Source organism: Chelonia mydas, chromosome 6 (assembly GCF_015237465.2).
Source record: "Chelonia mydas isolate rCheMyd1 chromosome 6, rCheMyd1.pri.v2, whole genome shotgun sequence".
Lineage (NCBI taxonomy): Eukaryota > Metazoa > Chordata > Testudines > Cheloniidae > Chelonia > Chelonia mydas.
The window spans coordinates 453,665-478,635 of NC_051246.2; the positions used below are offsets into that span (position 1 = coordinate 453,665).

Genomic DNA, 24,971 nt, shown 5'->3' on the forward strand with positions numbered 1-24,971 from the left:
GATGCGTGAGGCCAGAGCGGATGTTACAGCCCAGGCCCCACCCGGGGTCCACGGACAGTTCAGGGCTCAGGGTGGGGGAGTTATGGGGGCAGAGGAAAAATGGGAACTGAGTTGATCGTTGGGGGACAACAGGCCAGGCTGGGCCAGGGGGCAGGGTGGGTGGTTTGCAGGGGATGGGCTATGGGGGAGACAGGACTGTGGGCTTGTATGAGAATGGGGGTGAAAGTATTTTGGGGTGAGAGCTGAGGGGAGGGGGTTAAAGTGGGACTGAGAGGGGGAAATGGAGGTAGAGGGGGTGTGATATGGCCTGGGGTACAACCTGGACTTGGCAACTGCTCTACCCCCTTAACTCTCTAGCCCAGGGCACCTCTCCCACGACTCTGCCAGTGACCAGCAGCCCCTCCAGCCCTGGCTCTCCCCCAGCCATTAGCCTGTGACCATGCAACCAGCACAGTTACACACAGGCTCTGCCGGCCCCTCCTGCACGGTGTAGAGGGAGACACCCGCACATCCCCCAGCCCCAGCCTGGACCCCCAGGAATGTGCATCTTGCACAGCTGCAGACCCCCCTGGATCAGCGTAAGCTCGTGTCACGGAGTCCCCGGGCGATGCTCTGGAACTGCTCCCCATGAAGCCAGTCAGGACTCTGGGGCAGTCGCCTTTCTGTGAGCAGCCTGTCTGCAGGACACACAGCTCACACAGCTTCCACCTTCCTGGGTCTGACCTCGGAGCATTCAGCATCCTCTGCCCCTCCGTGCGCTTCCCACAGCGAGTCCGCTCAGGCGGGGTCCTGGGGAAGCCAGAGGGTCCTGCACCCCAACTTCGCAGTCAGACTTGACTCTCAGCCAGCCAGTAAAACAGAAGGTTTATTAGACGACAGGAACATGGTCTAAAACAGAGCTTGCAGGTGCAGAGAACAGGACCCCTCAGCTGGGTCCATTTTGGGGGGGGGGGGCAGTGAGCCAGACAACCACGTCTGCCCTTCACTCCATGTCCCAGCCAGCCCCAAACTGAAACTCCCTCCAGCCCCTCCTCCTCTGGGCTTTGTCCCTTTCCCGGGCCAGGAGGGCACCGGATTCCTTTGTTCTCCAACCCTTTAGCTCTCACCTTGCAGGGGGGAAGGGCCAGGCCATCAGTGGCCAGGAAACAGGGTGTCGGCCATTGTCTGTGTCCAGACTCCTGCACACACCTGCCCTCTAGGGCTCTGCAATGATCATACACCCTTACCCCACCACCTAGATACTTAAGAACTGCATAGGGGAAACTGAGGCACCCCCACAATATTCGGAGGAAACATTAAGAACAGTCCCACTTCGTCACAGCTCGTTAATTAGTTCATCATACCATCAAAGGGTACGAATATGCACCAGCGTTTGTAACCAGAGTAATTCCCCAAACTCCAGTCGAAACCACACTGGCTGAGATAAAACATTAAAATAACAATATTAGCTGCAGAAAGAGAGATGTTAAGGGCTTGTAAGTGGTATAAGCATAGAAGTTCAGAATTGGTTACAAAAAGAAATAAAAGATAAAACCACAGTCTAATTTCTTTAAACTTTATCCAGCTGAGTCAAATTTGGAGCAATAAGGTTTCTCTTACCCAAAAACCGACAGCAGCCAGTGCTAACTGGAAAGCTTTTCCCGTTAGGACCCCCCCCAGTTCAAATGTTTCTTTGTCTTTCAAACGACCCTGTTGCCTTCAGTGAGGGGGCGGGGGAGGAGAGGTGCCGTGGTGATGCCAGTGTCCCTGAGTTTATACTTTTCTCCAGGTGGGCTGCCCAGCCACCATGTACGTCCCAGTTCACCTGTGTCCCCCATCGTGGTCCAGCAACAGCACCCGCTCTCAGCCGTCACCTCTCTTGGGTGGGGATCTGCATGGCTCTCCCTCCTGACCGGCGTATTTCCAGGCTGCCCAGCACCCTGCCTACGCCATGAGCTCCCCAGGAGAGTCAGACTGCCTGGCCACCAGTGGCTCTGCTTTGCTTTTCTCCTCAGAGACGGTAACTGGTGCAGGCCAAGTACCACCCAGCCCTTCTACGCCGGCCCCTTTATTCTGGAGGTAAAAGCATTCGAGAGAAAACACATTAAAACAACCAAAGTATCTACACGTGGGCTAATCAACTTACCAGGCATCACCCCTCCTCCCCACCTCCCCAAGGGCTCTGGTCTGCGTCAGTCCTTCCAGCCCTTCCCTAAGGTACGCTCAAGCCTAGAAGAGCCAGTTTCATCCTACCTCTCTTCAGGGGGGCTGGGGAAGTGGAGAGAGTGGGAAATCACCAGCAGGAAAACAAAGGAACCAGGGGTTTTTGATGGGATGTAAAACTCAGGAGACTCACTGGGACAGGAAGAGGCAGCTTTGAGCAGGAGAGAGGATGGGCATAGACCAGCTAGGGCTAGAGACAGCTAGTGGGGCTAGAGAAGACTCCAGGATTCAGAAGAAAAACCATCCCACATGCCCCCTGAGGACTCTGACTCCAGCCCAAGGAATGCTCCAGAGTGGTGAGGAAACTGAGGCAGGGAAACACATGTACGGTTTATTGCTTTGGTCTAGATCTGTGTTTCTCACGCTGCTAAATATGGTGCAGATCTGTGTGCCCTTGCTTTCACTATCGCTTGTCCCTTGGAGTGGGGACAGCTGTCTCCTGGGTGTCCCCGCGTGGTCAGGAGTCACGCTGCATCTCCTGCCTCAGTTTCCCCCTCTTCAGGGCCCCTTTAAGAACTCACCCAGTTCAAATAGAAGTTCAAACAAGCCCCACAAGGGATCCCATTTATTTAGTCTTCCAGGCCCCTCAGCCCCAACCCCAGGTCAGTCTCTCCCCCAGCAGCCCAAAGTATTTGGAAAACAAAGCACAAACTCCTACAGTCTTTATACCCCTCTCAGCTGGGCCCAGCCCCCTTCTCCCCAAGGGTGTGTCTGTCAGACTCTGCCCTGCTTCTTGGCCAGGGTCTCTGCCAGGCCCCCTGCCTGGAGAGCTTTCCCCCCAGCCCAAGGCAAGCCGCCCTGTTATGCTGCTTCAGAGGGAAACTGTAACCCCAGAGTGCCCACCCAGCGGGAGTTCTGGCGACGGCGTGTTTGAGATACGGGGGAGGAAGTGGGGTTTGGGGGGCATCACTGATCCCAGGGGCTAGGCAGCGAGAGCACAGGGTCAGAGCTCTCAGGAGGGGGTGCAAGGCAGAGGATCTGCACCCCACAAGTAGGCTTAGAGAGCCCAAGCCCTGGGCTGTGGCTGGACTCTGGTCAGACTCTGGAGGCTTAAAGCACACGGGGCCCAGGGAAGTGGGTCACCCACACAACAGCCAAGAAAGGTGCAGCCAGGAAGCGCTCTCACAAGGGGTGCGTGTGTGCAACACACCATGTTGAGTCCCCACCGGCTGGGGTAACCACCTGCGTTAGCCTGTAGCCCCTGACGGCAGGGGTTTGTCCTGTCCTCTGGGGCAGCTGCCCTGGCCGCTGTCAGGGGGGAGGTGCTGCACTAGAGGGGCCCTGGCCTGCTCCAGTTGGGAAATTCCTAACATCCTGTACGAGTTTCAGGCTTTTCAAGAGGAAAGATCAGACCTGTGACCTGCAGCTCCCTGCTGCGTCTCTCCACTGGGGTCAGTAGGATGACGTGTCCCACCCGGCAGACGTACTCTGCTCCCTGGTCTCTCTGCACCAAGGGGGTGAAGCGGAGTCTCGTCTCCTGCTGGAAGCTTTTCCCGTCCTGTGTGTGGGGAGCTCCGGGCTCGATGCTGTACTCGGCCGAGTTCAGTATACGAACAGTCGCCCCAGCCCCCGTGTTCCTCCTGAGCCAGGTCACACACAGCACCCCAGGGAAATGCCCCGCCATGCGGCAGCTCAGGGTGATTTCCTCCCCCGCCGTCACTGACTCGGGTTGGGAGATTTCCGACACCTCCGGGGGCCGCAGGAGACCTGGGGAATGAAACATCCAGAGACAGTTACAGGCCCCGCAAGGGGGAGATGGGGCCTGGTGAGGGCTGCTTCCCCCTCCCTGGGGGGGTGGGAGAGATCTGACCTCTCCGTGGGGCTGGTACCCCATAAAATCACCCCCGGGTGTGACACTGTTACACCCCGACCCATCGGCGTCTCCAGCCGGAAAGGGGGACGAGGGATGTTAGCTCCCAAACCTCATTCATCCCTCAGGGACCCTCCGGGGGCAGCGATTCCTGCTCATTCCCCGTCCGACCCCAAGGAGCCCCCTCACCTGTGTCCCTGGCTCTGATCTCTCTCTCGATCGGGGGCTCTCGGGGGCTTTGCTGAACGGACACTCGGACTCTGAGCTCCGGACGGTTCAGTCCCCGGCTGGGGATTCTCCAGACACTGGTAGCGCTGAACGTGAGATCCGGGTTCTGGCTGATTTCTGGGGTCTCGTCTCTCCCGCTCCCTGCTCTGTCCCAGCTCCACTGGATCCGGTGAATCTCCCTGGGGTAAAAGTTCTGGATCTGGACAGCAAACGGCACCTCCTCCCGGGGCTCCCAGTGCGGTAACACCTGGATCCCGGACACCTGTGGCCGGGCTGGGGGGGACAGCAGGAGCGTCAGTGAAAGCAGGGGCTGGTCAGGGGGAGAGCTGTAATGTGTCTCCCCAGAGAACTGAGTCAGACCCCGCTGGCGAAGGGGCGGGTGGGGACAGACCGGAGCCAGGGACTACACCTCATGGGTCAGCAAGGCCTGTGTTACGCCTCGGGGCAGAGAGCTCTCAGGCTGCCAGGCCATGTGCTGGGCACATAGGCGCCAACTCCGAGGGGCTCTGGGGCTGCAGCCCCCCATCAACTCCTCCCACTCACCAGCAGCCCCCCCATCAGCTCCTCCCCTCCCCCCCCACCCCCCTGCTCAACCCCAGGAGGTGGCGCCAGCCCCACGGCACGGTGTGGGGAGCAGTGCTCTCCTGGGCAAGGGCCAGTTGTGCCCATAAGAGCAAGGACTGGGTACACCATTCATCGCTTTGCTTAATTACAGCTTAACGTCTTCGCCTGTCCCTTTGCCGCTGGTTGTCAGTGGGGTTTAGTCATGGCAGCGTGGGAAGGAGACAGACCCAGCTGTTATTAGCAAACAGTGTCAACAAAGGTCGGATGCTTTAGGTAAAACCTTCTTGGAGGTCCCATTCCCGAACCAGATCCCAGATTTCGTTGAAATTCCCTAGAAAATTCCTCCTCTGCCCTCAGACCCTGGGCTGTGAGTTTGGGGAGGACACACTGTTCTCCTCCTGCGAAACAATCAGGGTGAGTCCCTGCCTCAAGTGGAAAACTGAACCCCGTTTTAAACAGAGGGGCTGCTGCACCCGCCCATCAATTCTCTCCAGACCTGACAACCCTCTTTCCCCAGCACGGGGCGACCCTGCGAGCAGCCCACGGGCAAGTCCCCAAACGTTCCAGGACCCGCCCCACGTGCTGGGAACCGGCCGGAGGAGGCTCAGCCCAAAGCGACGCTTTGTCTGGATGCTCCAGGTGCCTGAGAGCAGAGACCTCCTCAGCCACAGCAACCCCAGCGTCAGCGCGGCCCTGCCCGGTCCCGCTCGCTCGTACCTCGGAGCTCCAGCGGCCCAGTGGATTTTCCTTCAGGCTCCTGCAGGGTTTGATGTTCCACGGAACACAGGTACTCTGCCCCGTGGTCCTCGGGCACCGAGGGGGTGAAGCCGAGCTGGGACGTCACGCTGTAGGATTTCCCATCTGGCGCGGCTGTGGGGTCTGGGGTGACAATCTTGTGGGTGCCCAGAGTGTCTAAGCACCGGAACACCGGCTCTCCTCTTTTCTGTCGGTACCAGGTCACGCTCAGCGCCTTGGGGTAGAACCTGGCTATTTGGCAGCTCAGTGTTACCTGCTTCCCGGGGGCCAGGGCCTCTGACGGGGAGATCTCGTACAGAACTGGAGCCTGTGGGACTAGACCATGTGGAAATTGCACGTCATCGTTACGGCACCTGGAAATCTGACACACGCTCCCCATCACCATCTGGTCTGACCTGGCCCCAGGCCCCATGTCCCCAGCAGCCTCTGCCAGGCCCTCCCCTCACCCAGCGAGAGCTCCTCTGAACGACTCCTGTGACACCCACAACCTCAGGGGTGCTGGGGTTACCCGGGAGAGGGGTCAGGAGTGGGTGTGGGGCCACAACTGCCCTGCCGGTGGGGGTGAGTGGAGCAGCAGTAGGCTGTTATCCTCTGTGTGGATCAGGCACTACAGGGGGGTGACACAGGTGCTGAATTTTTTTCCCCAGTGGAGGCCCCACCCCCCCTCCGCCCCGAGGCCCCACCCTCACTCTGCCTCTTCCTGCCCCTGCACCACCCCTCCTAGAGGCCCTGCCCCTGCTCTGCCCCCTCCCCCAAGGACCCCCCTGCACGCCGGCCACTTGCTGGTCTCTGCCTCACCCGAGCACCTCCCGCCAGCCGCTCGCCGCTCCACTGGCCCCCTCTGGAGGCAGCCCCGCAGCGGATCGGTGGCCAGCCTGGGGCCAGTACCGCTGTGGCTGGTGGGTGCTGAGCACCCCCTATTTTTTCCCGGGGGTGCCTGAGCCCCGGCGCACCCCCGGAGTCGGCGCCTATGGGGGACAAGAGCGTCACAGCGACCCGCTGACAGCAGAGGAAGGGGGAGACACAGAACTCTTGGGATCTGTCACGGAGTGTGGGGGCGTCCGGGCCCTGCACCCCTCTTCCTGCGATTCCCCGGGACTCTCAGCCAGCCAGTAAAACAGAAGGTTTATCAGACGACAGGAACGCAGTCCAAATCAGATCTTGTAGGTGCAGACAACAGGACCCCTCAGTCAGGTCCGTCTCGGGGGCAGGGAGCTTAGACCCCAGCTCTGGGGGTCCCTCTGTTTCCCCAGTCAACTCCCAGCTGAAACCCTCTCCAGCCGTCTCACCCAGCCTCGCACCCCCACTTCTCCAGCCTTTGTCCAGTTTCCTTGGCAAAGGTGTCACCTGGCCCCACCCCCCCTCCTGGGCTCAGGTATCGTCCCTCCCGTGAAGTCACCCCCGGATATCCCCATCCCCAATGCACCCAGTACCTGCAAATCTCCCACGCCACATTCCCAGGTCAATCCGCCCGCTCCCTGCTCCGCGACCGGTTCCGTTGCAGGCTCGGCAGGGGAGCGTCGTCTAGTGGTTGCCGACGCTTCTGCTCACGTCTCCCAGGGCCTCACAGCCATGTCCCAGCCCAGCCGGTCCTTTCTGTCTCTATCCCCCCAGCCCAGCCCTTCCCTCACTGCTCCTCCCCCCTCTGCATGCCAGCCCCGCTGGGCTCCGCTTCTCCATGGCACCTGGGTGCCAGCTGCGGGGGCGGGGGGGGCATTCAAAGCACAAGAGAGACAGCTGTCAGAGTAGCAGCCATAGTTAGTCTCTGTTCACAAAAAGAACAGGAGGACTTGTGGCACCTTAGAGACTAACCCATTTATTTGAGCATGAGCTTGCGTGAGCTACAGCTCACTTCATCGGATGCATTCAGTGGAAAATACAGTGGGGAGACAATCTCCCTATTCTCCGTTCCTGCGCCCAGTGGGAGCACAGAGCAAGCCCAGCTCAGCCCTGGCCCAGAGCACGCTCTGAGGGCTCGGGGTGGCGGAGCACGCTGGGGGCAGATGGACGGTGCAGAGAACTTAGCTGCCAAACTCTCACGTGCTTCTCCTGAGCACACGTCAATGGTGATTGTCAGTGGTGCACAGCGAGGCTAAATTTGGACCAATTTTCACACAGGTGGCAGAAGCGAATTCTGACTCCTAACGACCCTCCTGCCAAATTTGCAGCCCCCACTCCTAAGCAGGGAGGTGCGTGAAGGTTAGTATCAGCCTGGGGTGTATTAACAGGAGGGTCGGACGTCAGACACGGCAGCTCATTGTCCGGCTCCACTCGGCACAGGGGGGCCCCAGCTGCAGTACTGTGTGCCGTTCTGGGTGCTGCGCGTTAGGAAAACTGGGGGCAACCTGGAGAGACTCCAGAGGAGAGAAACAAACTGATCAAAGGTTTAGAGACCTGACCTGCGAGGAAGGGTTAAAAACACGGGGTGTGGTTAGTCTTGAGAAAAGGTGAGTAAGGAGGAGACCTGATCAGTCTTCCAATGGGGCAGGGACTGTATTAAAGACAGCGACCGATTGTTCTCCATGTCCACTGACGGCAGGACAAGCAGCAATGGGCTTCGTCTGCAGCCAGGGAGTTCTAGGTTCGATATCAGGAAACAGTGTCTAGCTCTGCGGGGAGCTCAGCCTGGAACAGGCGTCCAGGGGAGGTCGTGGGGGCCCCGTCACTGGAGGTTTCTGAGAACAGGTTGGACAAACCCCTCTCAGGGATGGTCTAGGGTTTCCTGCCTCAGCACAGGGGGGGACTAGGTGACCTTTCAGGTCCCTTCCAGCCCCATGTTTCTATGAGTTTCTCAGTGCAGCAGTTGTAAGAATTTTTTGACTTCAGCAAAACAAAGTATTTTTCCTAAACATGTTCATTGAAATAGCCCAACCATTTTAGATTAACCCCCACCCCCCCCGGCACTGTGATGAAATGGGGTCCTATTTACCTTGTTATGTTGCATGTAAGTCCAACTGTTCTATACTAACACTGCGTGTGCCTCAGTTTCCCTGGGTGCCACACCAATGCCTAGATGGTAAGGCTGCCCAGCTGCCTGCACGTAAACACTGGAGCCCTTCATAACCTGAGCCCAACACCTTTTTCCTGGGGGAGGGCTGACGGGTGTGGCTGGGGAGGCAGCTGGGAGGGGCTGGCAGTCTGGGAATGCAGGGAGAGAGCTCAGAGCCATGGCTCTGGGCTTCCCTTGCCCCAAGATGGATTAGGCTAAAAGTCATTGATTTCCGTGCTAACAAGATCTATGCTATGCTGTGTCCTGATCAACTAATAAATCTTCCATTTTACTGGCTGGCTGAGAGTCACGGTGGATTGCAAAGTCGGGGTGCAGGGCCCTCTGGCTTCCCCAGGGGGTCCCCTCCAGGTGGGCCCGCCAAGGGGAGGCATACGGTGAACAGGGATGCTCGATGCTCCAAGGTCAGTCTGGGAAGGCCAGAGCCGAGGTGGCTGTTTGCCCTGGGCAGCGAGCCCTGCGGGCAGACACGCCACCCCAGAGTCCTGGCTGGCTTCAGCGAGAGCAGTTCCAGAGCATCAGACCTGCGCTCCATGACACCCACACCCACAAACACACTCCAGGACTAAAGAGCTCGAGGCAGACACCCAGCCTGGGAAATTTCAGCCTCAGCAGTTAAAGTTTGGCAAAGTTACAAGCATCCAAAAACAGGTGCTTACAATGGGAAGTGTCGGGCAACTGTAGCTCTAGGAGGTGCCAACATCTGCACTTAAAGTTATTTGAACGGCACCCAGAGTGTCCTGGGCTCTCTCCGTGCGGAGGAAAGACACGGCCCCTCCTTTGAGGCGCTCCCCAGCTGTCGATGGGTTACCATTCGGTTGTTTCACATGGATTGTGCCCCCTCGGAGTGACTCTGCCCATGCCGGCAGAACCCCACCAGGGATGGGGCACTTGCCGTCTGGCCCTTTGCTGGCCGGCTGGAGGCCTGCTGGGAACGTCTCACAGAGCTCCCAGCACCTGTCCCTGGTGGGCTGCACGTTGAACAATGTTCAGTTGACACGGGCCCCTTCCCTCCCATGTAACCCCCCACACACACACTCACTGTTACCTCCTGCCTCTCCCTGGGCATCTTCCTCCTGTGCAGGATCCGACACCGTGTTTGCAGCCGCTTTGGTCTGGTTGTCAGGCACCCCCTGATCCTTCTCGTTGGTCTGACTGCCGGGCGCCCCCTGATCCCCTGCTTTGGGCTGGCTGGTGGGCACCATCGCCTCCCCACTGTGCTGGTTCAGAGCCGTCTCTCCCTCCTCCCCAGCCGCACTGTGCTGGGCTGGGAATGCCACCTCCACCGCCGGCTGTGTCCGTGGGGAGGCTGCCCCCGCTCGCTCCTCATCCGGGGCTCCCGTCTCCCCCAGTGGCTCCGGGTTCAGGGATGGCCCCTCTGCCTCTGGGCCCCCCTGCGTGATCCAGGATGACGCCCTTGGGCCCACGTCAGACGCTTTTGATCCAGAAGAACTGGAACTTGCTGGGAAACAAACCAAGTGGGAGGGTGAGTCTCCGAAGGGGCCCCACGGGGTCAGTTCCTTTGGCAGAACCAGAGCCCCCGGGTTACCCTGAGCCTGGGGGGCCACAGGCTGCCCCAGCCCTGCCTGGGAACAAAGGGTTAATTCAGGCCCCAGAGCCTCTGGCCAGTTCATCCATCCCGGTCTCCTAATATTTAGGCCCAGACCCCAACCCTAACCCTCCGGAGGGCTGGAGGCTCTGGACTCAGGGTTCTCGGTTTACAGGGTGGGCGCAGGGCTTCACCGTGTACTTCACCGTCTACACCGACCACTCTCCCCTGACCTGGCTGCACCAGATGAAAGGAGCCAACGCCAAACTCCTGAGATGGAGCCTGCTCCTGCAGGATTACGACATGGACGTGGTCCACGTGAAGGGAAGGGCCAACCTGATAGCGGATGCGCTGTCCCGGAGAGGGGGCCCCGAACTTCCCCAGGTCACTGGTCACAGTGACCCCGCTCCGTTCGGTCTCGAAGGGGGGAGAGATGGGACGATGTGATGCAGCAGGGAGGGGGGAGGGTTGACCTGGGAATGTGCCCTGGGGACGGGAGACCTGAGAGCCTGTTACCTGAGCCAGGAGGGGGAGGGGAAGGTAACACCTCTGCCCAGGAAAGTGGACAGAGGCTGCAGGAGGGGGCCTGCTAGGGGGGTTTAGTTTTCAGTTTTGGGGCTGGGTGGAGGAACGCAGGGAACCCCAGGGCTGGGGTCTGAGCTCCCTGCTCCCCCAGAAGGACTTGACTGAGGGGTCCTGGTTGTACCCACAAGCTCTGTTTTGGACTGTGTTCCTGTTGTCCAATAAACCTTCTGTTTTACTGGCTGGCTGAGAGTCACAGTGAATCCCAGGAAGAGGGGTGCAGGGCCTGGACTCCCCCACACTCCGTGACAGCGTGACCCTTCTGGAGTCGCTCTCCTCTCCTGCCCCTCACCTGTGACCTGCGCCCCGTCCTCCTGCTCCTGAATCTCGCTCTGGTCCTGGCCCTGAGCAGGTAACAGCGGCTGCTGCTCAGGCCCTTTCCCGGCATCCCTGACCCCGTCATTCGCCATCAGCACCGTGTCCTCGCCGCGCGTCTTGTCTCTGCTCCCAGCTGGGTCCTCGGGGGGCATCTCCACTGCACTGTAAGGACCTAGACAGAGACAATGAGACACACGGGGTCAGAGCGACCCAGGGGGTCAGTGTCGGGGGGCGTGGGAGACGCGTCCGGACGGAGCTCGGGGCCAGGAACGGCAGATCCCTGAGAACAGGAGGGTGAAACCTCCCCTGGGGATGGGCCCTGCTGCAGGGGGCTCAGTCTGTAGAGAGACGCCCCAGCCCCGCAGCCCCTGGGGTGTCCCTGGCTGTGTCCCTGTCCCCTTGGCCTCCCCAGACCCCCTGCTCCCTCTGGGGCCACGCAGACACCCCCACCCCCGGCCACCGTCCCCCGTTACCTTCCCGCCTCTTCCTCCGGCAGTAAATGGCTAACGCAGCCGCAGCTCCCCCTGCGACCAGGATCCCCAGGGTCGCCCCGATCGCGGCGCTGGTGTGATCCGCTCCTGCTCTTGGGACTAGGAGAGAAAAGTCAGACCCGGCTCACGGCACCGCCCCACACCCGGAGAACGGGCTCCCCGTACCAGCGGGACACCCGGGACGGTCTGACGGGACCGCGCTCCAGCCTGCCCGCCAGGGCCCTTTGCTGTGCTGAGGACGGAGACTCCAGCCGCCGGGAGCAGCTGCAGAAGCAGCCAAAGCCGGGGGTGCTGCACCGGGGGGGGGGGTGAAATGGGGCCCAGCTGGAGCCATCCCTCCCCCAGCACCCCTGGACTCAGAACCGTGCAACGGAGACCCCCACCCCACCCCACCCAGGGGGCGCTCACACCCAGGCGGGGATTCCCTTTCCGTGGGGTTTGGGGGGGACAACGTAGGGAGCAGCCAGCCAGCCCCCCCTCCACACACACACACACAGAGCGGCACATGGCGAGAGCACACAGCGGACAAGTGACGTGGTCAGTGACCGCTCTACCCGGTCCCTGCTGGGTCGAACAAAACCTCTTCATTTCTTAGCCCGTCCCCCGCCCTTCTCTGAGGAGGGTGTCACGGAGTGGGGGACTCAGGGCCCTGCACCCCTCTTCCTGGGTTTCACCAGGACTCTCAGCCAGCCAGTAAAAGGGAAGGTTTATTGGACAACAGGAACACCGTCCAAAACAGAGCTTGTGGGTACGACCAGGACCCCTCAGTCAAGTCCTTCTGGGGGAGCAGGGAGCTCAGACCCCAGCCTTGGGGTTCCCTGCGTCCACCCCCTAGCCCCAAACTGAAACTCTCTCCAGCCCCTCCTCCTCTGGGCTTTGTCCCTTTCCCTGGCCAGGAGGTCACCTGATTCCTTTGTTCTCCAACCCTTTAGCTCTCACCTTGCAGGGGGGAAGGGCCCAGGCCATCAGTTCCCAGGAAACAGGGTGTCGGCCATTGTCTGTGTCCAGACCCCTGCACACACCTGCCCTCTAGGGCTCTGCAACGATCATACACCCTTACCCCACCCCCTTAAGAACTGCCTAGGGGAAACTGAGGCACCCCCACACTACTCAGAGGAACCATTAAGAACAGTCCCGCTTCGTCACAGCTCCTTTCATCTGGTGCAGCCAGGTCAGGGGAGAGTGGTCGGTGTAGACGGTGAAGTGTCGCCCGAAGAGATAGGGCTCTAGTTTCTTGAGGGCCCACACCACGGCCAGGCACTCCTTCTCGATGGCCGCGTAGTTTTCCTCCCGGGGTAGCAACTTCTTGCTCAGGTCCACGATGGGGTGTCTCTCCCCCTTTTCATCCTCCTGCATTAACACCGCCCCCAGTCCCGTGTCGGAGGCGTCGGTGAACACCACAAAGGGCTTGTCAAAGTCTGGGTTTGCCAGAACTGGGCCACGGACCAGAGCCTCCTTCAGCGCCCGGAAAGCCTCCTGGCACTGCTCGGTCCAGACCACCTTGTCTGGCTTCCCCTTCTTGCATAGCTCAGTGATGGGGGTCGCTATGGCGCTAAAGTGGGGCACAAATCTTCGGTAGTATCCGGCCATCCCAATAAAGGCTTGGACCTGCTTTTTGGTGTGGGGAGCGGGCCAGTCTCTGATCACCTCCACCTTGGCCGGTTCCGGCTTTAGGCGGCCGCTCCCCACCCGATGGCCCAGGTAAGATACTTCAGCCATCCCCACCTTGCACTTCTCCGCTTTGACAGTCAGCCCAGCCCCCTGGAGTCGGTCCAGCACTTGTCTAACCTGGGACACGTGGTCCTCCCAGGTCTGGCTAAAGACACAGATGTCGTCAATATACGCCACGGCAAAACTCTCCATCCCCCTCAGGAGCTGGTCCACCAGGCGCTGGAAGGTGGCCGGCGCTCCCTTGAGGCCGAAAGGCAGGGTCAGGAACTCGTAGAGCCCCAGAGGCTTCTTCTGGGCTCTGGCCAGATTCTCCCTGGCCAGGCCCATGAGTTCAGCCAGTCTCTCTCGGAAGGTCAGGACATACTCCACCACTGACTCCCCATCGGGAGTGGCCTTCCCCTCCCACTCGTCTCTCATCAGGTCCAGGGGGCCCCTCACCCTCCTTCCATATAACAGTTCGAAAGGCGAAAATCCGGTAGACTCCTGGGGCACCTCCCTGTACGCGAACAGCAGGTGAGGTAAGTACTTGTCCCAATCCTGCGGGTGCTGGTTCATAAAGGTTTTCAGCATCATCTTTAGCGTCCCGTTAAACCTCTCCACCAGCCCATTGGACTGGGGGTGATACGCTGAGGCCCAGTCGTGCCGGACCCCACATTTCTCCCACAAGCACCGGAGCAGGGCCGACATGAAGTTGGAGCCTTGGTCTGTCAAGACTTCCCTGGGGAACCCCACTCGGCTGAAAATGGTCAGGAGCGCATCTGCCACGGTGTCTGCTTCAATGGAAGCTAAGGGCAGTGCCTCGGGGTAGCGGGTGGCGAAATCTACCACCCCCAGAATGTATTTCTTCCCCGACCGGGTCGTCTTGCTGAGAGGCCCCACGATGTCCATGGCCACCTTCTGGAAAGGCTCCTCTATGATGGGCAAAGGTCTCAAGGCCGCTTTCCCCTTGTCCCGGGCCTTCCCCACCCTCTGACAGGGGCCACAGGATCGGCAATACTGCCAGACGGTGGTAAAGACCCCGGGCCAGTAAAAGTTCTGTAGCAACTGTCACGTAGTGTGGGGGAGTCCAGGCCCTGCACCCCTCTTCCTGGGATTCACTGAGACTCTCAGCCAGCCAGTAAAACAGAAGGTTTATTGGACAACAGGAACACAGTCCAAAACAGAGCTTGTGGGTACACCCAGGACCCCTCAGTCAAGTCCTTCTGGGGGAGCAGGGAGCTTAGACCCCAGCCCTGGGGTTCCCTGTGTTCCTCCACCCAGCCCCAAACTGAAACTAAACCCACCCAGCAGGTTCCCTGCTGCAGCCTCCGTCCACATTCCCGGGCAGAGGTGTTACCTCCCCCTCCCCCTCCTGGCTCAGGTGACAGGCTCTCAGGTCTCCCGTCCCCAGGGCACATTCCCAGGTCAACACTCCCCCCTCCCTGCTGTGTCCCATCATCACATCTCTCCCCCCTTCGAGACTGAACTGAGCGGGGTCACTGTGACCAGTGACCTGGGGAAGTTCGGGGCCCCCTCTCCGGGACAGCGCATCCGCTATCAGGTTGGCCCTTCCCTTCACGTGGACCACGTCCATGTCGTAATCCTGCAGGAGCAGGCTCCACCTCAGGAGCTTGGCGTTGGCTCCTTTCATCTGGTGCAGCCAGGTCAGGGGAGAGTGGTCGGTGTAGACGGTGAAGTGTCGCCCGAAGAGATAGGGCTCTAGTTTCTTGAGGGCCCACACCATGGCCAGGCACTCCTTCTCGATGGCCGCATAGTGTTGCTCCCGGGGTAGCAACTTCTTGCTCAGGTACACGATGGGGTGTCTCACCCCCTTTTCATCCTCCTGCATTAACACCGCCCCCAGTCCCGTGTCGGAGGCGTCGGTGAACACCACAAAGGGCTTGTCAAAGTCTGGGTTTGCGAGAACTGGGCCACTGACCAGAGCCTCCTTCAGCGCCCGGAAAGCCTCCTGGCACTGCTCGGTCCAGACCACCTTGTCTGGCTTCCCCTTCTTGCATAGCTCAGTGATGGGGGTGGCTATGGCGCTAAAGTGGGGCACAAATCTTCGGTAGTATCCTGCCATCCCAATAAAGGCTTGGACCTGCTTTTTGGTGTGGGGAGCGGGCCAGTCTCTGATCACCTCCACCTTGGCCGGTTCCGGCTTTAGGCGGCCGCTCCCCACCCGATGGCCCAGGTAAGATACTTCAGCCATCCCCACCTTGCACTTCTCCGCTTTGACAGTCAGCCCAGCCCCCTGGAGTCGGTCCAGCACTTGTCTAACCTGGGACACGTGGTCCTCCCAGGTCTGGCTAAAGACACAGATGTCGTCAATATACGCCACGGCAAAACTCTCCATCCCCCTCAGGAGCTGGTCCACCAGGCGCTGGAAGGTGGCCGGCGCTCCCTTGAGGCCGAAAGGCAGGGTCAGGAACTCATAGAGCCCAGGAGGGGTGATAAAGGCCGATTTCAGCCGGGCATCTGCATCCAGCGGCACTTGCCAGTAGCCCTTTGTAAGGTCCATGGTGGTAAGGTACCGAGCTCCTCCCAGCTTGTCTAGGAGATCGTCCGGCCTGGGCATGGGGTAGGCATCAGACACAGTGATGGGATTGAGCTTCCGATAGTCCACACAGAACCGGACCGACCCATCCTTTTTGGGGACCAGCACCACCGGCGAGGCCCAAGGGCTGGCCGATGGCTGGATCACCCCCAAAGCCAGCATGTCCCGGACCTCTCTTTCCAGGTCCTGAGCAGTTTTCCCCGTGACTCGGAAGGGGGAGCATCTTATCGGCGGGTGCGACCCTGTCTGCACCCGGTGGACAGTCAGATTAGTGCGTCCAGGCTGGTTGGAAAACAGCTGTCGGTACGGATGCAGCACCCCCCTGACCTCAGCTTGCTGGGCAGGGGTGAGCTGATCCGAGAGGGGAATTGTTTCCAGGGGGGAACCAGCTCTGGTCCCAGGGAACAGATCTACTAAAGGGTCATCTCCCTGCTCCTCCCACTGACCACACACAGCTAACACCACATTCCCCCTGGCATAATATGGCTTCATCATATTCACATGGTACACCCGGCGGTGGTGGGCCCGGTTCGACAGCTCCACCACATAGTTTACCTCATTGAGCTGCTTGACGACCTTGAAAGGGCCCTCCCAGGCGGCCTGTAGTTTGTTCTTTCTCACGGGGATGAGAACCATCACCTGATCCCCGGTGGCGTAGGCACGGGCCCGCGCCGTGCGGTCATACCAGACCTTCTGCTTCCTCTGGGCTCTGGCCAGATTCTCCCTGGCCAGGCCCATGAGTTCAGCCAGTCTCTCTCGGAAGGTCAGGACATACTCCACCACTGACTCTCCATCGGGAGTGGCCTTCCCCTCCCACTCGTCTCTCATCAGGTCCAGGGGGCCCCTCACCCTCCTTCCATATAACAGTTCGAAAGGCGAAAATCCGGTAGACTCCTGGGGCACCTCCCTGTACGTGAACAGCAGGTGAGGTAAGTACTTGTCCCAATCCTGCGGGTGCTGGTTCATAAAGGTTTTCAGCATCATCTTTAGCGTCCCGTTAAACCTCTCCACCAGCCCATTGGACTGGGGGTGATACGCTGAGGCCCAGTCGTGCCGGACCCCACGTTTCTCCCACAAGCACCGGAGCAGGGCCAACATGAAGTTGGAGCCTTGGTCTGTCAAGACTTCCCTGGGGAACCCCACTCGGCTGAAAATGGTCAGGAGCGCATCTGCCACGGTGTCGGCTTCAGTGGAAGCTAAGGGCACTGCCTCGGGGTAGCGGGTGGCGAAATCTACCACCACCAGAATGTATTTCTTCCCCGACCGGGTCGTCTTGCTGAGAGGCCCCACGATGTCCATGGCCACCTTCTGGAAAGGCTCCTCTATGATGGGCAAAGGTCTCAAGGCCGCTTTCCCCTTGTCCCGGGCCTTCCCCACCCTCTGACAGGGGTCACAGGATCGGCAATACTGCCGGACGGTGGTAAAGACCCCGGGCCAGTAAAAGTTCTGTAGCAACCTCTGCCGGGTGCGCCGGATTCCCTGGTGCCCTGCGAGGGGGATGTCATGGGCCAGGGACAGGAGCTTGCGGCGGTACTTCTGGGGGACCCCCAGCTGCCTCCTGATCCCACAGGACTCTACTTCCCCTGGGGGAGCCCATTCTCGGTACAGGAACCCCTTCTCCCACAGGAACCTCTCCTGGCAGCCTCTCCTCATGGTCCGTCCCACACTGAGGTCGGCCAGGTCCCTGAGCTTCTGCAAGGAGGGGTCTTTCCTCAACTCGGCCTGGAACTCAGCGGCTGGGGAAGGGATGAGGCCCGGTTCCCCCTCAGTGGCCAGGTCTGAGGCCTCAGCCTCTCTGAGCCGTGCCCCTCGGCGCTCCCTCCCCACCAGAGTAGGGTCTCGCGCCTCCGGTGTGGTACCCTCCCCAGGGTCAGGTCGCAGTGCCCCTCGCCGGCTCTGGCTACGGGTCACAACCAGGGCAGTCTGGGGTTTGCTTGGCCAGTCCTCTAGGTCTCCCCCCATCAAAACTTCAGTGGGCAAATGGTGGTGTACCCCCACATCCTTGGGGCCCTCCTTGGCCCCCCATTTCAGGTGTACCCTTGCCACGGGCACTTTAAATGGGGTCCCGCCCACCCCCGTCAGGGTCAGGTAGGTGTTGGGCACCACCCGATCTGGGGCCACCCCCTCGGGCTGGGCCAGCGTCACCTCCGCGCCCGTATCCCAGTATCCATTGACCTTCCTCCCATCCACCTCCAGGGGAACAAGGCACTCTCTCCGGAGGGACAGCCCCGCGCCCACCCTGTAAACTGAGCACCCTGAGTCCAGAGCCTCCAGCCCTCTGGCGGGGCTGGCCGGGGGTACTCTTCCCTCCTGAGCAGGTGGTAAACTGGTAGCCCCCCTTTCCTGGGTCGCCTGCCCCTCGTCCAGCTGAGTCCCTACCCAGTTAACCCTGGGTAGGTTGGGTCTGCTCAGTTTGTCCCTGAGCCCGGGGCACTGGGTCCGTACGTGGCCTCTCTGGCCACAGTGATAGCAGCTCAGGTCACGTTGGTCCCCTCGAGCGGGTCGGAGGGGCCCGACACCAGGCGCTCCCCTTTGGAGGGGGTTCTCCCTATTTCCCCGCTGCGAGGCCCCATGCTGACTCTCTCTCTGCATCGGGGGGGGCCTGTTCTTTTGGGACTCCTCCCTGCTACCCCCTGACCGACTGTTCACAAACTCGTCGGCCAGCTGCCCTGCGTGCTGGGGGTTCGCGAGCTTTTTGTCCACCAGCCACAGCCTCAGGTCGGAAGGGCACTGTTCATACAGGTGCTCCAGTACGATTAGGTCAAGCAGGTCCTCTTTAGCTTGGGCCCCCGCTGTCCACTTGCGGGCATATCCCTGCATCCTGTTGACCAGTTGTAGGTAGGTGGCCTCAGGCGTTTTACGCTGACCCCGGAACCTTCTCCGGTACATCTCGGGGGTCAGCCCAAACTCACGGAGCAGGGCCTGTTTGAACAGTTCATAGTCCCCTGCCTCCGCCCCTGTCATCCGGCTGTACACCTCCACGGCTTTGGGGTCCAGTAAGGGGGTGAGAAACTGGAGCCTGTCTGCAGGGTCAACCCTGTGCATCTCGCAGGCCTTCTCAAAGGCCGTCAGGAAGCTATCGATGTCCTCCCCCTCCTTCCGCTGGGCCAGGAGGCACTTATCAAAGCTCCTTGCAGTCTGGGGTCCCCCCGCACTCACCGCAGCCGGGGCCCCACTGCTCCTCAGCCTGGCCAGCTCCAGTTCATGCTGCCTCTGTTTCTCCTTCTCCTGACGTTCCCTCTCCTTCTCCTCCTGCTCATGTTGCAACTGCTTCTCCTCATGCTGCGATCCTTTTTTTTTTTTTGTGATCCTTCAGCTCCCTCATTTTCATCTCCCTCTCCCAGTCCAGCCGCATCCGCTCCAGGGATGGGGAGCTCCGCCGGGAGGATCCCCTGCTGGCTGCCGGGGTCAGGGTGCCCTCGGTATTTGCTGGGCTTCCCCCAATCCCTCCCCCAGGCCTAGATAGGAAGGGTCTCGGGATGTCCTGGGCAGCAGTCTGACCCCTCCCAGCCCGGTCAGGCCCCAGGGCCCACGCTGCGTCCGCCGGGCGGCTTCCCTCCGGGACAGGGATCGGGTCATCCAAGCGATCCCTCTCCTCCAACTGGGCAATCAGCTGTTCCTTGGTGGACCTCCCGATGCGCAGCCCCCTCTGCCTGCACAGCTCCACCAGGTCGCTCTTAAGGCGTTTAGCGTACATCTCCCGGCTGGCCACTCGCAGGCCGGGCAGCTTTCCACGGTTTCCAGGAAAAGCCCCTCGTGTGCCAGTCCTTCTTGAGGTCACCACCTCTTTGCCAGGGTTGAGCTGCTGACTCCTCCGCCCCTGGGAACGCTCGCTGCGATCCCCCGGGGGACCCTGCTACTGCAAAAGTCCTTCTCTCTGGTCACACACTCCCAGGGGTTAACCGCCCCCTGAAACCGTCTCTCTCTGAATCTTCAGCACACCTGGTCCCTGTCTTTCCCCCTTTGTTTTACTGCTCCCCAGTCACTTACTGCAGGAAGCGCCGCCCATGGGGTGCAGTAGATCCCACCGCTGCCACCAGTTGTCACGGAGTGTGGGGGAGTCTGGGCCCTGCACCCCTCTTCCTGGGATTCACTGAGACTCTCAGCCAGCCAGCAAAACAGAAGGTTTATTGGACAACAGGAACACAGTCCAAAACAGAGCTTGTGGGTGCAACCAGGACCCCTCAGTCAAGTCCTTCTGGGGGGCAGGGAGCTTAGACCCCAGACTTGGGGTTCCCTGTGTTCCTTCACCCAGCACAAAACTGAAACCAAAACCCCTCCAGCAGGCTCTCTCCTCTCGCCTTTGTCCAGTTTCCCGGGCCAAGGTGTCACCCGGCCCCAACCCCCTCCCGGCTCAGGTTAGAGGCTCATCCCCTGCTATCCCATCCCCTTTGCAGACAGTCCCAGCAGAACTAGACGCCATCCCGGGTCAATCCACCCCCCTCCCACCCGCGCACCCGTAATAGACAGGATCAGTCATTACCAAGGCTCCATCCCTGGGCAGCAGACACTGGGGTGGCAGGCGGGGGGTGGGGGGGATGTTCTGGGTATTTGGGCTGCACAGGGATCTTCCTGCCCATTGGCTCCTCCAGCCCCTCCCCACTCCTCACCCCTGACAGGCTGGGTTGTGCCTTTTGCCCACTGCCCCACACCAGGTGTCAGCACGCCCCCCACCCCCCCTCCCCAAGCATCCCAGCAGAGTCAGTCTGCTACTGCTTAGGGGACGTGGAGGGGACAAGGAACAATGTGAATCTTTCCCAGTCAGTGATAAAGCGGGGTCTGGACCCAGGATCCTGCCCTCCACCCAGCCCAGACTCACCGGTGACAGCCAGGGGGAACCCCTCCTGCAGGGGCTGAGCCAGAGCCGCGTGGCTGACGCGGCAGGAGAAGAGGCTGCCGGAGTCGCTCGCGGTGGGGGTGAAGGTGTAGGTCAGGGTGAGGTTAAAGGTCCCGTCCGGGTTCCTCTTGGGGGCAGAGCGGGTGGTGTCGGCCAGAACCCGCCCGTCTCTCAGCCAGGCGACGGTGACGTCCCCGGGGTAGAATCCCCGCACGTGGCAGGGGAAGGAGTTGGCTGCGTCTCTCCTGGCCGATCGCCGGAGGATGGAGAGTCTGGGCGCAGCTGGAACGAGGCAGAGAACGTGAGTGCAGCGTTAGCTCAGCGACCGTCACTGTCTGTCACTGAGCCCTGCAGCCCCTGCACCAGCGCCCGGCCCCTTCCTGCGGCTGGGGTAGAACACGCTGTGTCCGCGATGGGCTGCACCGTTCGGAGACTCTGCGCACACCCGGTGCACACGCTCGCACGCACACCAGGGCTTTCACGTCCCCTCGCTCGCACGCACACCAGGGCTTTCACGTCCCCTCGCTCGCACGCACACGAGCCGCCCAGGCCTGCCGGCCCGAGCAGCGGTGGGACAATGCCTACTGACGGTTTCTCGGCCGGGACTTCTGTGCCATCCTTACCGAACACAAGGAGGGTTGTCTCGCTCTGCTGCCGCTCCGCACCGTACCCGACCACACATCTGTACTGCCCCTCGTCCGACACTCGTACGTTCTCCATCCCCAGGGAGGCGTTCCCGATCAGTAACTCCTGCTGGGAGATGCTCACCCCTGGTGCAAATGTTTCCTTGCCCCGGTCGTACTGGGCCACGCTGCGATCCGAGAAATACCAGCGAACCTGCAGCGTGGTTAGATTGATCGGCCCCCCGATGTTGAACCGGCATTTCAGCAACGCTGCGGAGCCCAGCACAGCCGAGGAGGAGGGCAGGGTGTATATCGTCAGTGGGTCACCTGTAAAGAGAAACGGGTAAATAAACCACACAGGTTTGCAGTCCTGGGAACTGTCTCTGCCTTCAGGCAGGCCCCTTTGCGTCTGGGATCCTGCTGCAGAGTCTGTTTCCAGCCCTTCTAGGAACGAAGGAAACTGTCCAAACCTTCTCCGGCGCGTGACGGACACATTGATTTCTGCAGCGAGCTCGGAGCGATTAGGGACTGCTGGGAGACAAAGGAATGAGCCTGTAGCCAGGTGGGAGAGAGCTGAGCTGCAAGCCGGCCTGCAGGCAGCATGTCCCGGGGCAGAGCTCCCAGCTCCACCGCTCGGGCCTCTTCCCAGCTGGGGACCCCTGCGTCTCTCAGCTGAAACCCAGCACCTTTCCTTTCAGATACGAAATGGCCATTCTCTGGAGAGAGGCGCTGAAACGAGCCAAGGGCTTGCACTTGCAGGAGGCGGGCGTTGCTGTCTGTGCACTGTGGGTGCTGTCATGTTTATGCAAAATCGAGGGGCCCCTCCCTTGCAAAATGTCTGTGGCAGTTTACAGCCTTGCGGTAGGACCCCGGCTGGTACAGCCAGCAGGGCCCATCGTGCCCCGCCCGTCTGGCCAGCTGCATAGCCCAGCCGGAGAAGGGCTCCAGGGAGTCCTCCGTCCGGCAGAGCTCCAGCCGTGCCTCCAGAGAGACGCCCGATCGCACTTCACTGGCTCCGGGCGCTGGAGAAGCACCTGCTCCCCGGCGAGTTGTTCCAGGAATTAACTCCCCCGGTGACGCGTTTCTAGCCTGAGCGTGTCCTGTTTCAGCCCCCGGCCGCTGGCTCTGGTTCTGCCTTTGCTGGGGACAGGCCCCTCCGCTGCCAGCCTGTGTTCCCCGCCGGGGCGGCTCCAGACCAGCGTCCTGCCCGCCCCCTGAACTTTCTCTGTGCTCAGCTGAGCGGACCGGGCTCCTTGGGGTACGTCCACACTGCAGAGGAAAACCCGCAGCACCAAGTGGGCCCAGCCCTATTAATTCCGGCTCGGGAGCCTTGGGCTGCAGGGCTAAAAATGTTCCCAACCGGGCTGGAGCCCGGGCCCTGAGACCTGCCCTCCTCTCCGGGTCTCCGAGCCGGGGCTCCAGCCCCGCGGGAACGGCTACCCGGCTGTTTTGTTCACACGGGTTCTTTGGGAAGTTTGAACAAGTTGACAGATCCCTGCCCGGCAAATATCAGCAACGAAACAGCCCCCACCCCAGTGAGCGTCGGGGCGCTGGAGAGGAATCTAGTCGCGGGGTCCTGCTACTGAACACGGGGTTATCGCAGCGCCCGGGTCCTTTCCCACGCGGCTACTGGCAACCTGCCGCGCGAGCCCGAGGCAAGAGACCTGGCCTGTGGGAACCGGTGCCGCGGGCTTTTCCTTGCCGTGCAGACGGACCCCAAGCCTCTGCCCGTGAGGCGGGTCTCTGCCCCTCCGGCCATGGTCCAGGAGCGCCTGCCCACGCTCACCACCGAGCCCCCAAAGGGCCCTTTCCCCTCGGCTCAGCTCCAGGGGGTCTCAGGTTCTGCCTGCAGTGAAATCCTGCCGTTCCCCCGCTGTGCCCCACACCCAGCACAGGCCCTGGCGTCCCGAGGACGGAGCCGGCCAGAGAGACGGGAGAGCTGCCGGCAGGTCAATCTGCGCAGAAAGGCCAGCTCAGCCCCCCCACACGCAGCACCCACAGCCAGACCCCCCCACCCTGCACGCAGCACCCACAGCCAGACCCCCCCCGCACGCAGCACCCACAGCCAGACCCCCCCTGCACGCAGCACCCACAGCCAGACTCCCCCACCCTGCACACAGCCCCTGTATCCAGACCCCCCCGCACACATCACCCACAGCCAGACCCCCCCCCCGCACACAGCACCCACAGCCAGAACCCCCCAGCACACAGCACCCACAGCCAGACCCCCCCCGCACGCAGCACCCACAGCCAAACCCCCCCCCGCACGCAGCACCCCCCGCCTAACCCCCCCTGCACACAGCACCCATAGCCAGACCCCCCCACCCCGCACACAGCACCCACAGACAGACCCCCCTCTGCACACAGCACCCACAGCCAGACCCCCCCCGCACACAGCACCCACAGCCAGACCCCCCCACCCCGCACACAGCACCCATAGCCAGACCCCCCCAGCACACAGCACCCACAGCCAGACCCCCCCGCACACAGCACCCACAGCCAGACCCCCCCCGCACACAGCACCCACAGCCAGACCCCCCCACCCTGCACGCAGCACCCACAGCCAGACCCCCCCGCACGCAGCACCCACAGCCAGACCCCCCCACCCCGCACACAGCCCCTGTAGCCAGACGCCCCTCTGCACACAGCACCCACAGCCAGACCGCCCCCTGCACGCAGAACCCACAGCCAGACCCCCCCTGCACGCAGCACCCACAGCCAGACCCCCCCAGCACACAGCACCCACAGCCAGACCCCCCCCCCCGCACACAGCACCCACAGCCAGACCCCCCACCCCGCACACAGCACCCACAGCCAGACCCCCCCAGCACACAGCACCCACAGCCAGACCCCCCCGCACGCAGCACCCACAGCCAGACCCCCCCCTGCACGCAGAACCCACAGCCAGACCCCCCCTGCACGCAGCACCCACAGCCAGACCCCCCCCGCACACAGCACCCACAGCCAGACCCCCCCAGCACACAGCACCCACAGCCAGACCCCCCCCCCCCGCACACAGCACCCACAGCCAGACCCCCCCCCCGCACACAGCAACCACAGCCAGAAAGCGGCTCTCCCTCTCGCCCTGGTCTGCACCCCCCCGGCACAGCCTGTCCCCTCCCACCTTTCCCACGTACACAGTCCCCTGCACCTCCGGGTCGTTCCCAGGGGCCCAGAGCAGAGCTGGGCCCCGCTAGGACCGAGCCAAGTCTTGGGCTCCACCCCGGGACTGGACTCGGCCGGGGAGCCCCGGGGCCCTGCCCCAGGACACAAGGGGTCTGTACGTACCCGCCACCCCGAGGAAGAGGAGTGGGACAAGGAGATCTGCCAGCCCCATGGTCCCTGCCCTCCGTCCCGCAGCGTCCCTGTCTCCTTCTCCGGGGCTGGCAGGGCTCCCGGGGAAGGGCGAATTCCCTTTCACTTTCCGTGGGCCACGGGGAGGGCTATAAAAACGGGCAAAGGGTGCGATCAGGACGTCTGATGTCGCGGGGCGAGGCTCAGACGCACCTGCCCGGCGCTGGCAGGGAGGTGCACCCTGGGACAGACCTTGCCCCCCGCCCACCCAGCACGCCGGGGGTCCCGCGGGGGCACGGCCAGCCCGACACCGGCGCTGTCCCAGGCTGGGCCCGGGGCGTTAGTCTGCCCCGGGAGCCAGCTGGGTCCGGCTAACGCCTGCTGAGGCGGTAGATGGCAGGGCCACAGGCTGGCTCTGGTCCCCGCCCCCCATCAGAGCCTCGCCCCGCCGTGGGGCAGGCAGCCCTATTATCCCCATTGCCCAGAGGGGACCCGAGAGGCCG

General features: G+C 61.6%; 2 protein-coding genes across 4 annotated transcripts in view; both read right to left on the bottom strand.

The window, feature by feature from the left end:
- The window catches only part of LOC102935656 (signal-regulatory protein beta-1), a 41,880-nt gene extending 17,289 nt beyond the window's left edge, over positions 1-24,591 (bottom strand). The window contains exon 1 of one of the 3 annotated variants that reach the window (XM_043548272.1): positions 24,506-24,591. In XM_043548272.1, coding sequence (XP_043404207.1) covers positions 24,506-24,511 — 6 coding nt within the window. In that variant the 5' untranslated portion in view covers positions 24,512-24,591. The remainder of the gene's footprint in view (positions 1-24,505) is intronic. The other 2 variants (XM_043548271.1, XM_037898855.2) reach the window with 2 other exon arrangements.
- Positions 1,457-24,536, bottom strand: LOC119566245. The gene is made up of 10 exons (XM_037898647.2): positions 24,463-24,536; positions 21,175-21,501; positions 20,534-20,833; positions 11,490-11,606; positions 10,991-11,188; positions 9,616-10,029; positions 5,522-5,875; positions 4,202-4,513; positions 3,556-3,909; positions 1,457-2,052 (listed from the first exon to the last, which is right to left on the bottom strand). The coding sequence occupies exons 1-10, from the start codon at positions 24,509-24,511 to the stop codon at positions 2,048-2,050; spliced, it is 2,430 nt and encodes an 809-aa protein (XP_037754575.2). The 5' UTR covers positions 24,512-24,536; the 3' UTR covers positions 1,457-2,047.
- Positions 24,592-24,971: the final 380 nt, after the last annotated feature.